Genomic DNA, 14214 nt, shown 5'->3' with positions numbered 1-14214 from the left:
GCTGTGCTGATCCGAAGCCAGGAGCCAGAAGCTTCTCTCCGGTCTCCCATGCCAGTGCAGTGTTGCAAGGACTTGGGCCATCTTCCACTGCTATCCCAGGCCATAGCAGAGAGCTGGGTTGGAAGAAGAGCAGCCAGGACTAGAGCCGGCACCCATATGGGATGGGTTAACCCACTGTGCCACAGCTGCTGGCCCCATCCAGCAAGGTTTTAAGAGAAAGATAGGGGCTTGTTTTGTGGTGCAGGGGGTTAAACTGTAGCTTGTGACATCATCACCCCATATTAGAATGCTGGTTTGGCCGGCGCCGCGGCTCACTAGGCTAATCCTCCGCCTAGCGGCGCCGGCACACCGGGTTCTAGTCCCGGTTGGGGCGCCGGATTCTGTCCCAGTTGCCCCTCTTCCAGGCCAGCCCTCTGCTGTGGCCGGGGAGTGCAGTGGAGGATGGCCCAGGTGCTTGGGCCCTGCACCCCATGGGAGACCAGGAAAAGCACCTGGCTCCTGGCTCCTGCCATCGGATCAGCGCGGTGCGCCGGCCGCAGCGCGCCGGCCGCGGCGGCCATTGGAGGGTGAACCAACGGCAAAGGAAGACCTTTCTCTCTGTCTCTCTCTTTCACTGTCCACTCTGCCTGTCAAAAAAAATAAAAAGAATGCTGGTTTGAGTTCTGGCTGCCTCACTTCCAATCCAAGCCAGTTTTTTCCAATGCACCTGGGACTGCAGAAGATGACCCAGATATTTGCGTGTTACACATGTGGGAGACCGAATGGAGTCCTGGTTGTTGTGGATAGCTGGAGAGTGAACCAGCTGATGTAACTTCTCTGTTGTTCTGCCTTTCAAAAAGATACATTTTTTTTAAGAAATACATTTAAATAACTTCAATTTTAAAATTAAAATAAAAAAATTAGTTGCTAGGTTTTACTAGTCACATTTCCTGTGTTCAGTAGCCTCACAGCTATGTTGGACAGCATAGACGTAGGCTATCTTCTGTAATCAAAGATTTCCCTCTGCCTCTTGTTAAGGTCTATTATGACTTTAACTCTAGGTCGCTCTGTTGTAACCAAAGGCTGAGTTGACTAATAGAGTGACTTACCTGTTTTGGGTTATACCATATTTAAAAGGACTAAACTCATTTCCTAGACCCCATTCTGTACCTAGTTTTTTAGCTTTGGAACATTTTTGAAATGTCATACATGTATACAGATAGTGATGCAAAAAAAGACATGATGTAATCTAGGGGAAATCACGACTTGAAATTTGCCTAAACACATCTTACCTTTAAAGAATGTTTGGGGGGCTGGCGCTGTGGCATAGGTTAAGCCCCTGCCTCTGGTGCCAGCATCCCATATGGGTGCTGGTCCATGTCCTAGCTGCTTCTCTTCTGATCCAGCTCTCTGCTTATATCCTGGGAAAGCAGTGGAAGATGGCCCAAGTGCTTGGCCCCTGCACCTGTGTGGGAGACCTGGAAGCAGCTCCTGGCTCCTGGCTTTGGATTGGCTCAGCTCTGGCTGTTGCAGCCATTTGGGGAGTGAACCAGCGGACGGAAGACCTCTGTGTCTCTCCCTCTAACTCTACCTCTCAAATAAATCTTTAAAAAAATGTTTGGAAGATTAAAACATCAAAACTGTAAACGCTTGAGATTGTAAACACACACATATTATGGATTAAGCTTAAGGAATATATAAAGTAAATGGCTACTTTACTAGTGTCGAAAAAACATCAGAACAATTTATAAGAATGACTGATATTATCACCAGCACAATAAAAATAAGGAAAATATCTTCCTTGAAAGATATGAATTTGTGTGTATAATTTGAAAAAATTCTCCCTGCCCGAACCCCTCTCAAAGTCACTGGGAAATTACTAGACCTTGTGATGCCTGTTTAAAAGTGAAGGTATGGGGGGCCAGCACCGCGGCTCAATAGGTTAATCCTCCGCCTGTGGCGCCGGCACTCCGGGTTCTAGTCCTGGTCAGGGCGCCAGATTCTGTCCTGGTTGCTCCTCTTCCTGTCCAGCTCTCTGCTGTGGCCCAGGAATGCAGAGGAGGATGGCCCAAGTCCTTGGGTCCTGCACCCGCATGAGACCAGGAGAAGAACCTGGTTTCTGGCTTCGGATCAGCATGGTGCGCCGGCCGCATCGCCCATTGGGGGGTGAACCAAGGGAAAAGGAAGACCTTTCTCTCTGTCTCTCTCTCTCTCACTGTCCACTCTGTCAAACTAAACTAAACTAAACTAAACTAAACTAAACTAAACTAAACTAAACTAAACTAAAAAATAAAGTGAAGGTATGGGGGGTTGGTGCTGTGGTACAGCGGGTTGGCGTCCTGGCCTGAAGCACCGGCATCTCATATGGGTGCTGGTTTGAGACCCAGCTGCTTCACTTCCGATCCAGCTCTCTGCTATGGTCTGGGAAAGCAGTAGAAGATGGCCCAAGTCCTTGGGGCCCTGCACCTGCATGGGAGACCCGGAGGAAGCTCCTGGCTCCTGGCTTCGGGTTGGCACAGCTCCAGCCATTGCGGCCAACTGGGAAGTGAACCATCAGATGGAGGACCTCTCTCTCTCTGCCTCTCCTTCTCTCTCTGTGTAATTCTGACTTTAAAATAAAATAAATAAATCTTTAAAAAAAAGTGAAAGTGAAGGTGTGGGGTAGATCCCTGGTGCAGCAGTGAAGACCTGTTGGGATGCTCATGTCCCATATCAGAGTGCCTGGGTTTGAGTCTCAGATCTGCTCCTGATGCCAGTTTCCTGCCCATGTGTACCCTGGGAGGCAGATGATACCTCTGATAATTAGGTTTCTGCCATGCACATGGATTGAGTTCCTGGCTCCTGGGTTTCCCCCTGTGCTGTGTGCTGGCTATATGAGCATTTGGGGAGTGAGCCAGCAGATGAAGAGCTGTTTCAAATAAAATGAAAATAAAACTTTAAAATTTAAAGTAAAGGTATTTGGAATGAACAGAAATGACCACTAGATGCCACTGTTGTTGCTTTTCAAAAAAAAAAAAAAAAAAAAAAAAAGTTCGTTTATTTATTTACTTGAGAACCAGAGCCAGACAGAGCCAGAGTTCTCATCTGCTGATTCACTCTCCCAAATGCCCAGAATAGTGCTCTAGCCAGCTGGGGCTAAAGCCAGGAGCTGGGATTTCAATCCAGGTCTCCCAAATGGGTGGCAAGAACCCAATTATCTGAGCCATCACCACCAGTACACACACACACACACACACACACACACCCCGCTCTACAACAGCAGGAAGCTACAAACAAGAGCCAGAGCACAGAGTTGAACCCAGGCACTCCAATATGGGCTGTAGGTATCGTAACCACTAGGACAAAGGCCCACCACTGCTTTTTTTTTTTTTTTTTTTTAAATAAGGTAAAAAAACAAATCACACAGAAGTTCAGAAGCAACAAATTAACTTCCATCTCATAACTGACATTAGAACAGAAATTGTCGGATTATATCAATAAAGAGCCAAGACAATGTTTTCACTACACGGAAGTTTATTGTGAAAGTAAATTAGAACATACAAACACACAGTATGGCTAATGGTGGCAAAAGCAATCTGGTAGCTTAAGGCAAGTTTTTAATGGAGATGAATTTAGAAAAGATGATGCAATGGTGTAATTTTGTTTAAATATAGATTATGAAAAAATATCAAATTGCATCAATAACTTAATAAAGTAGTTTCCAAAGCCTGCAGTATTGGGAGAAAAAGGGCTCATGATCTTAATGCCAGCATTAAGACAGACAGAAGCAGCACAGCACTACTAAATGACAGGAAAAATTCTGTATTTACAGAAGGATGGCAACAAGAACATTTAATAACATTTGATCGTATTTACTGGTGGACTAAAAGTCCTTGGCTAGAAGCAACAGAGAAAAATGTATCATCATGTTATTTAAAAAAATTAAGTGCAGAAGTCAAAAACCAAGGAGCTTTGTGATAAAGTAACCTTAAAACACCACTGTAAGGATCACTTAAAAAGGCGATTCCCTCAGGGGAAGTTAGGGCACTGAGTGTGTAAACATGTGAGCTGAACAACACCAAATACCAACCAAATTCATTCATAGTACTTACACAAAACCAGCATGGTCTTTTATGATGCATTATTGTTTATAACAATTTAAACACTCGTTACCATGCATGACTTCAAATATAAAACAAATATCTTTATTCTGAGATACAGGATATCTGTTAATGAATTATTAAGTACTATATACAATGAAAGCCACACCTCCCTCATTAATCAAGTATATTTATATGCTTCTTAAATGCAATGAATGACCTTACTCAGACTTCAGTTCATTTTCTGAATTCACTGTGTCAGCTTTTCACTCTTTAAAATAATGCCATTCTATTATGATAAAATACATTTTTGAAAAACTTCAGAAATGTAGTAACATTTAATGAATGTGACAAAGAAAAGTATTTGTAAGGAGGTACCAAATGACTTAGCACTTTTTTCCAGTCTTGCTTTTAAAATAAAAGTTGCACTCAATTTGACAGTGAGCCTATTTAAAAAATATTCTTAGACTAATTCATCTCAAAAGGTACTATTAATAGTCCTTTTGCAAAATACCATACATATAACTGAATGCTTTTTCCAGAATAATTATTGGAAGAAAATGTATCTTCTGCACAGATGAACATTTTCTCTCTAAGACTAATCTCTTATCACCCAGCATTGTTTTTACAAAAGCATGCAATATAAAATACACATAAAAGCAGCTATCTTAAACATTATTTTAATACAATATTACCTTTGTAGCTGATTCATCACTGTCTCCAGTTTAATATGCTGTTACATACATGAAGAAGCTCCAGTATCCCTTTTCTGATTGACTTTTTAAAAAAATCCCTGAATAAAACAGAAGTCAGCTGGTGACCTCTTTAGGCATTTCAGTAGGATATTATCATCTATAGAGAGTACCTCCATCCAAACTCATGAATACAGAACAGAATCTAAAACAGATCCAGGGCAGATTAGAGAGTAAAAACCAATTTAAAATTTTTTATGTTTAAAAAGGAAAAGAAACGGTGCTAATCATTAGCATTTAAAAGGATACTGCAACTTTAACCACTGTAAACTTCGTGTTAGAAGGCTGTGGCAGACAGCTCTATGCTACTAGGTTTTTAGCTTGTAAATAATGCAAACATATCAGCAGTTTAAAAATGCTATAGACTATAAAGTACAAAAGGAAATGGGAAAAACAAAATAAAAACCCCCAACAATGCCTATCTAAATGAAGCTGTATAACAAACACACCTAAAAGTACAAAAAAAAAAAAAAAAAAAAAAAAAAAAAAAAAAAATTAGAGCAACTGATTAGGGAAGAAACCCCTCTGACATAACTTTTACTTTCTCGACTTGTTCTTAAATGACATAAACTTTTAAATTAAATGCAGGAAAACAGAGCTTCACAAATGTTCAGTTTCAATTCACTAAAGTAATGCCAACAAGATAAGCTTGCATAGAAAAAAATATCAAATTATTACTGGCTACATGCTTAAAAAACTAGAAATGCAGTTTTAATCATAGTGCAAAACCATGGCAGTTTGTGATGTCTGTTACTGCCTAAGGTTGAGAAACAGACCGTAGTACCTCCAGTTATCACAGTTTCTGGTCTTTTGATCAATTATTTCTACCAACTAGAAGCAATGTGTATGTAAAGATGGGCAGCATGTCCACCGTGCTACCATTAACGAAGTTTAAGGTCATCACCACCACCTAAATTGGAACCAGGACTAGGGTCTTGTTGTCTTCTTGCCTGCAATGACAAAATCGTAATTTGGGATCAGAAAGTGTCTTGAAAATCAAAACACTAAATATACATAAAACACGAAACACAGAGCAGCACACAAGAAAAGTTCACACTAAAATCATTTCCACCAGTATATCTGCATGTAACAGGCAACAGAAAATTAAAGTATGACATATTTTGCTAAAGTTTCCTTAAAAATAAAAAAATTATTTTATACTTAAAACAGCATTATCATCAATATTTACTATGTAAAGAACTAAAAAGTTACATTTGCAGTTTTAGAACTAGAGAATTTAATACATTAGTTTATCACCTTAGGAGCAGCTTTTTGTAACAGTAAACTTAAAAAAAATCTTTTTAATGTATTTGAAATGCAGAGAAAAATAGAATGTGGGAAAAAAACCACATACACACAGAGAGAAAGAAAGACTGATCTTCTATCCTCTGGCTAACTTCCAATTTGTTCCAATAGCTGAGGCTAGGACAGGCTGAGTTGGGAGCGAGGAACTTGACCTAGGTCTTTTGGCATCATATGGGTGGCACCAACCCAAGCACTTGAGCCAGTTGTCTTCCAGGTGTGCACTGGCAGGCAGCTGGGATTCAAAGTGGAGTTGGGATTCAAATCTAGACACTGATACAGGATGTGGTATCCCAAGTGACATCTTTACTGGGTACCAACAAGATGCTATTCTTCGCACTTTCCATGAAAGAATTTATTTCATACCTTCCAACATGCCAAGTCATAGATGCCATTTTTTATCACTATTTCACAAATAAGAGAAATACATAGTCTACTAACTACATGACTGAAAAATACAGTAATGAATTCCATCTCTGCCAATTGTGTTCTAACTAGAAGTCTCTAACTCAAGAAATAAAATCAAGAATTACCATGGATAAATATTGTCTCATAAGTAAAAGCAGAAACACAGAACTTATGTATTTATAATATCCAGAAATATCTTTATAACAGTTAAGAGGTTTGACAATCTTGAACACTAAAGAATAAATATTCCTATTTAAACTATCTATGGTAAGTTAATTAATAGGGAACACCTACCAACTACATGTCATGCATGATACTTTGTGAATAGTTTTTTTAATAACAGTGCCCCCTTTTTTATAGAAAGCTTTTATTTAATAAATATAAATTTCAAAAGTACAACTTTTGGATTATAGCGGTTCTTTCCCCCATATCCACCCTCCCACCCCCAAACTATCCCACCTCCTACTCCCTCTCCCATCCCATTCTTCATTAAGACTCATTTTTAATTATCTTTATATATAGAAGATCAACTCTATACTAAGTAAAGATTTTAACAGTTTTCACCCACACAGACATACAAAGTATAAAGTACTGTTTGAAGACTAGTTTCACCATTAATTCTCATAGTACACACATTAAGAACAGAGGTCCTACATGGGGAGCAAGTATGCAGTGACTCCTGTTGTTGATTTAACTGACACTCTTATTTATGTTGTCAGTGACACCCGAGGCTCTTGTCATGAGCTGCCAAGGCTATGGAAGCCTCTTGAGTTCACAAACTCTGACCTTATTTAGACAGGGCCAACAGTGCCCCTCTGGCTCAGGTACATCCTCCTTATGTCTCTTTACAAATTTTAGTGTGTTTTTTCTGTAAGTTTTCTTTGGTGTCTCCAAATGCTGAAGCATAAACATCTGTTTGCACCCAGAACATAGCTCCTCCAGCAACAGCTTTCCTATGTTAGACAATGATAATTTCATTTAACCAGTTATTTAGGTAAAAAGCCTTGAAGTCACCCTTTTAACATCTCTTTCTTCCACACCCAACAGCAAAGCAAATTGTAATGGCAGCCATTTAGGGAGTAATCAGTGGATGAGATTCTCTCTCTCTCTCTCTCCAACTCTGCCTTTCAAATAAATAGATTTTTTTTAAAAAAGATCCGAGGATGGGGTCGGTGCTGTGGTGTAGTGAGTAAAGCTGCCACCTGCAGTGCCAGCATCCCATGTGGGCATCAGTTCAAGTCCTGGCTGCTCCACTTCCGATCCACCTCTCTGCTATGGCCTGGGAAAGCAGCATAAGATGGCCCAAGTCCTTGGGCCCCTGCACTCATGTAGGAGACCTGGAAGAAGCTCCTGGCACCTGGCTTCGGATTGGCACAGCTCTGGCCGTTGCGGCCAACTGGGGAGTGATCCAGCGGATGGAAGACCTCTCTCTGCCTCTCCTTCTTTCTCTGTATATCTCTGCCTTTCAAATAAATAAATAAATAATTTTTTTTTTTTTTTTTTTTTTTTTGACAGGCAGAGTTAGAGAGAGAGAGACAGAGAAAGGTCTTCCTTCCATTGGTTCACCCCACAAGTAGGCTGCTACGGCCAGTGCGCTGCACCGATCTGAAGCCAGGAGCCAGGTGCTTCCTCCTAGTCTCCCATGTGGGTGCAGGGCCCAAGCACTTGGGCCATCCTCCACGGCCTTCCCGGGCCACAGCAGAGAGCTGGACTGGAAGAGGAGCAACTGGGACAGAATCCAGCACCCCAACCAGGACTAGAACCACGGTGCCGGTGTCGCAGGCGGAGAATGAACCTAGTGAGCCACAGCGCTGGCCTAAATAAATAAATCTTAAAAAAAAAAAATCTAAAGAAATTATTAGAGAAAGAGCATCCTTGACCTTCAAAAAACCCCTCAAGTTCTATGAAAGAAAGTTTGCCCAAAAGCTTCAACCTCGTCACCACTTCGTAAGTCAGTTGTATTAAACAAAAATGGTAGCTGCCTTACTTACTTTCAAACAAAATCCAACAATCTTTTTTATAAATTTTTAAGATATTTCTTTAGCAGAGTTTTTAAGTATTTGTGTTAGCAGGCAACACTCTGACTGCATTTTAGCATATTCCTTTACATTCAATAGTCAGGTTAAAGTTATGCTGCATGTCACAGACTGTAAGAGCTATGGAATGCATATACATCAGAAAGATAATTTATGTCTCACATACAATCAATGCTAAGTGTAGTGTAAGAACAGATCAATTCTGTAGAATCAGAGATAGGAATAAAAGCATCTGGTTTCAGTCAAGGAAGGTTAGAAAGGGGCTGAGCAATGAAGAAACCCTGAGAAAAATCAATCTTAATTATTTATTTATGAATCACTACTAACATACCAATAATACTTTGTGAAAAGAACATTTTGGTTTTCTTGGGAGAAGAGTACTTTTTAGGTTATCTTAAGAGCAATGGGACAAACAGGTGACAAAGTCACCAATAGCTAGGGTTCTCTCCCCAAGTCATGGCTATGCAGAAAAGCCATGGGTTTATTTATTTAAAATATTGTATGTTTTGTCAAAGCATGGAGAGCAGGAGTAAACTCATTTTGCTATTTGTGCCTTTAGTTTCTGTGTACATTGTAAAGGAGGACCCAGAAAGAAGTGAGGGAAGACGCTGGGAGAGAAGTCAAAAGTGGAACGAGAAACAAGGAGGGGATGAGGGATGTGTGGTGAGTACTGAATGACAGCAGAAGGGGCAGGATGAAAGACTGGAGACCGGCGGGACGCTTAATGCTAGAAATGAAGCTGTATTGGCTGTCATGGGAAGGAGGCAAATACAGACAAGGATTTAGGTTCAGTGAAAGAGCTTCCACAGCACAGGACTTCAACAGCTGGATGAGCTGCCCCGAGAAGCAGTGCTTCCTACTGTGGCGGTTTTCTAATGGAAGCTGGATGTTTTGGAAGGAATTCCTTAATGGCAATAAGCTAGACTAGGTAGTGGCAAATAAACTCCGAATTCCACCATCCTAAATGCATCAGATCTGTAATTTCTAGTTTCTTCCTCCTCAGTCAATCCACAAGTCCCTCGCCTTGATTCTAGCCTTTTATTAACAGCTATTCCAGAAAAGGGTTTTAATATAAAGCAGATGTCAGTGAGCCTGACTTCAGAACACAAATCTGTTTTTAATAATTATAATTAATTTAGACACTATTACAGGCCTCGTACTACCCGCTGCTCCTGCTTTCTTTCACTATAACACCATCCAGACATTTGGCAATTCCAGTTTCTAGAAGGCAGTTAGGAGATGACTCCAAATGAAAGCAAATAACGTTCACCAGTGACTGCAGTCTGTCAGCTTCTTCAGGGCTGGGCAGAAATGGAAGGACAGGGTATCTGAAAGAAGGAAACTTCTTGATTGAGCTCCATTTTTTTATTACCCAGATCATCAAAACAATTGCTGAAGACTCTTCATGGGAAAATGCCCCATTGATTAAGAATGGCTGGGGCCAGAGCTGTGGCATAGTGGGCTAAGCCTCTGCCTGTAGTGCCAGCATCCCATATGGGTGCCAGTTCTAGTCCTGACTCTCCTCTTCTGATCTAGCTCTCTGCTATGGCTTGGGAAAGCAATGGAAGATGGCCCAAATACTTGGGCCCCTGCACCTGTGTGGGAGGCCCAGAAGTTGTTCCTGGCTCCTGGCTTTGGATCGGCTCAGCTCTGGCCTCTGTAGTCATTTGGGGAGTAAATCAGTGAATGGAAGACCTTTCTCTCTGGCTGTAACTCTACCTCTCAAATAAATGAATTGGCGCCCATATGGGATGCCACTGCTTCAGACCAGGGTGTTAACCTGCTGCGCCACAGTGCCAACCTGAGAATTACAGAATTTTAAGAAGATTTATTTGCAGCTGGTGCAGTGTTGTAGTGAGTAAAGCTGCCTGAAGTGCCAGCATCCCATATGGGCACCAGTTCTAGTCCCAGCTGCTCACTTCCAACCCAGCTCCCTGTTAATGCACCTAGGAAAGCAGCAGAGGACGGCCCAAGTATTTGGGTCCCTGCACCCGGAAGAAGCTCTAGGCTCCTGGTTTCAGATTGGCCCAGCTGGCCATCTGGAGAGTGAACCAGCGGATGGAGACCTTTCTCTCTCTGCCTCTGTTAACTCTGCCTTTCAAATAATCAATCTCAAAAAAACTAAAATAATGTCAAGAAGATTGTAAACAACAAAATTATGTCTTTTAAAAAAAAGATGTATTTATTTGAAAAGGACAGTGATTGCAGGGAGGAGAGAATGTGAAGGGAGAGAAGGAGAGAAAGAGATCTTCCATCAAGTGGTTCACTCCCCAAACGGCCACAGGAGCTGGAACTCCATCCTGGTCTCCCACGTGGGTGGCAGGGGCCCAAGGACTTGGGCCATCTTCTACTGCTTTCCCTGGCACATGAGCAGGGAGCTGGATTGGAAGTGAAGCAGGTGGGACTTGAACCCGCACTGACATGTGGTATCAACATCACAGGCAGTGGCTTAACTTGCTGTGCCACAATGCTGGCCCCAGATGACAGAATTTTAAAGTGAAGTACTTCAGAGATCTGGCTCAACTCTCACTGTACTGATGGGCCTGAGACTAAGAAGGTCACATGGTGCCTGGAGGCAGAGATCAGAATTCTGGGAAAGATGAACTTTTAACTTCCAATTCAAGTTAGCCTCCCTAATCATTGCTGTTTTTCCCTATAGTTAAGGTTGGAGGAGACACAAAACAGAAATTTCAAGTCCTGACATCAGAGAGGAAAGTACTTTTCTCAAAATCCTTACAAAGGTAAAAACAGGGTTGGCAGACAATTACACACACATGTCAGGTAAGCGAATTGCCAAGAGCTGGTCCAATGGGTACATGAAAAAATATGATTTATAATGGATGTAACTCTAAGGAAAACTTTAAAGATCAAATACCACTTCAAAATAAAAAAGGAATTGTGGAAATAACCTACATTTGTAGGCGTGGACACGGAAGGCTCTACCCCTGTATTATGTGGACCCTAGGATAAATTCTAACCCTCTCTTAGCCTCAGTTCCTCAAAAGAAGGCACCTTGTAAGAGCATTTAAGAATCAAGTATAAAGCAAAATTTATAACGCATGCTGCCTGGAACACAGTGCACACTCAGGCTTTATTATCAGTTCTCAATTTACCTACAGAAATGTTTTGAATGTTAAAAAAAATTCACACTCTGCAGATAAATTTTAACAAATTAAAACAAGTTAAAACTAAATAAATATTAATATAAGTCCAAAGCTTCTATAAAAGAAAGCAAACTGGCCGGCGCCATGGCTCACTAGGCTAATCCTCTGCCTGAGGTGCCGGCACTCCAGGTTCTAGTCCCGGTTGGGGTGCTGTTCTGTCCTGGTTGCCCCTCTTCCAGTCCAGCTCTCTGCTGTGGCCCGGGAAGGCCGTGGAGGATGGCCCAAGTGCTTGGGCCCTGCACCTGCATGGGAGACCAGGAGGAAGCACCTGGCTCCTGGCTTCAGATCGGCGCAGTGCGCCAGCTGTAGCATCCATTTGGGGGTGAACCAGCGGAAGGAAGACCTCTCTCTCTCTCTCTCTCTCTCTCTCTCTCACACACACACACACACAAAAGAAAGCAAACCAAGACTCTCTTCTTCCCTTAGTATGGGAGAAGTCAGCTTTAGAATCCTCTTCCTCCTTCATAAATCTTCCAATTCTCATTCTCAGTCTTAGTTCATCATTACTGCATGTACCCAGAACATGTCCCAGGAAGGCCCAGTATGCATTCTTATGTTGGTTTGTTCTTACATAAGAATGAGTATTGGTAGAGTTAAATGATTTGAAAACTGAAGACTTTGGAAACTTAAAATAAACAGAGGCTGAGATTTTTTCCTGGACCACACAGAATCAAAGGCTCCAAAAATATGCAAAACACAAATATAAAAACCACATAAGCCTTTTGCCTGTTTTTATTTCCAAATAGTTTCCACATAAAATTCTCCTACAATTGGTTAAACTGTATTAAAACTGCCTATAGTAGAGTAAGAATTATTTACCCATTCTCTGACATTAAAGGCAACCATTTATTTGCTAACACTTCCTAATCTAAATGAATGAAAACATCTCTAGATAATGATGTAGGAAATCTTTTTCAGCACTTTGTTACCTTGCAACTGAATTAACAGCTAACAGTGTTCTATTAACTTTAGGCCAAGAAGTCAATCACACTGCTGAGTCTCCAGAAGCAGAGGAAATGCGCAAGCTGCTCTCAGCAGATGAGAGCGCCGGTCCCAACTCATCCATAAGCAGAGCACTACGTCCGGCCTTATTCACCTCCATCTTCCTTCACAAAAGCCAGAAGCCATTTGCATTATGGTTACAGAGACGTGTAACTTGAAGAGCAGTGCCACCAGAAGCGTGTCAACGGAGGACTCAGAAGAAAACGGCACCGGGCCACTTCTGTTCAGCAACAAACACCAACAGGGAGCACTTTATAGAAATAATGTCTGTGATTTTTTTTTGTTTTTTGTTTTTTTGCAAATGTCTTCATTAAAGTACAGAAAAGTACTCAAATTGTTAAGTATATAATTTGATGAATTTTCACAAAGTGAACACACTCATGTAACCAGCACCCAGACGAAAAGCCGTAATTTTATCAAAGGTAGGACCTTCTTTATGAACACCCCAGTCACCACTCAACTCCCAGCAACTGTGATCTCAGCCTCCAGCAGAGTCAACGGAAGTTCAAATTCCTTTATTGATTGCCTCAAAAAACCAAACAACCACAGTAACAACAGAATGTAAAAGAGCTTGGCAAAATGGTATCTTTGAGTTTCCATGTGAGTCAGGATATGCCCACTCTGACTGGCTTCCTGCCACTCCAGAAACATTGAGCCAAGTGCATGGACAGGGACAGGGTGGTGGTGGTAAAGACTCTTGGCTTCCACCAAGCCCCCTCCCCAGTATCCGATACTGAGCTAGGCAGCAGTCTATGACACGGTTTTACAGATGAGGCGCAAAGAGAATAAGCACTTTCCTTCCCAACGTCACCCAGCAATGAGGAGAGAAGCCAGGATACAAAACCAAGGCAATCTACTACAAACCTTGGAGCCATTCTACCACATCAAACTTCCTCAAGCTAAATTATGCCATTTACTGGGTTCCCTGAAATCACCCCAGGGATCTCAGGCCCCAGAGGGAGACGAGAATAGTCACTACCCTTGCTTCACTCAAATTTTTACCCTTTTATCTAAATTATACACTGGGACTCTGTATAACATTTCAAGTGAAGAAAAGGGTTTTACATTTTAAAAACCAGCCTATATGCTAGAGAATTCAGATAGCAATTTCTAGAATCTTGTTACTATTCCATGGTAATACTAAGAGCAAATTTTCTTTCTTTCCTGAAGAGGTAGTGCAAAATTCATAAAAATATAAAAGACACACGGTGAAAAGTAACAAGCCTCTCTTTTGCCCTCAAGACACCTGGTTCCCCTACTAGACAAGGACCGTGCACATTTAAACACAGACATCCCTTTAAAACACAATCTCAGGGTTAGATATCATACATAATATTTTGGGACACTTTACATTTAATTTATTGTACAACAGTGAGTTAACAGTATTTGGTCATTTACCAAAATAAACAATGTTTCTTTATTTGCTATAGTTTTTCATCTGCCAAATTAATGATAATTTGCTATTATTTCTGAAAGGTAAAGAAAACATTGT

At 41.4% G+C, this 14214-nt stretch overlaps 1 protein-coding gene across 4 annotated transcripts in view; it reads right to left on the bottom strand.

Annotated features, from left to right (window-relative positions):
* Nucleotides 1–3474: 3474 nt before the first annotated feature.
* CBFB (core-binding factor subunit beta) overlaps nt 3475–14214 on the bottom strand; it is a 64394-nt gene continuing 53654 nt past the window's right edge. For all 4 annotated transcript variants that reach the window (XM_089320212.1, XM_070062591.2, XM_051847191.3 and 1 more), the window contains one exon: nt 3475–5760. In XM_089320212.1, the coding sequence (XP_089176338.1) occupies nt 5738–5760 (23 nt within the window). In that variant the 3' untranslated portion in view covers nt 3475–5737. The remainder of the gene's footprint in view (nt 5761–14214) is intronic.

This window comes from Oryctolagus cuniculus, chromosome 18 (assembly GCF_051225735.1).
Source record: "Oryctolagus cuniculus isolate XC-2025 breed Fujian yellow rabbit chromosome 18, ASM5122573v1, whole genome shotgun sequence".
Taxonomy (NCBI): Eukaryota; Metazoa; Chordata; class Mammalia; order Lagomorpha; family Leporidae; genus Oryctolagus; species Oryctolagus cuniculus.
Note: the sequence above shows the minus strand (reverse complement) of the source record. Positions and strands in the feature narration are given on the sequence as shown.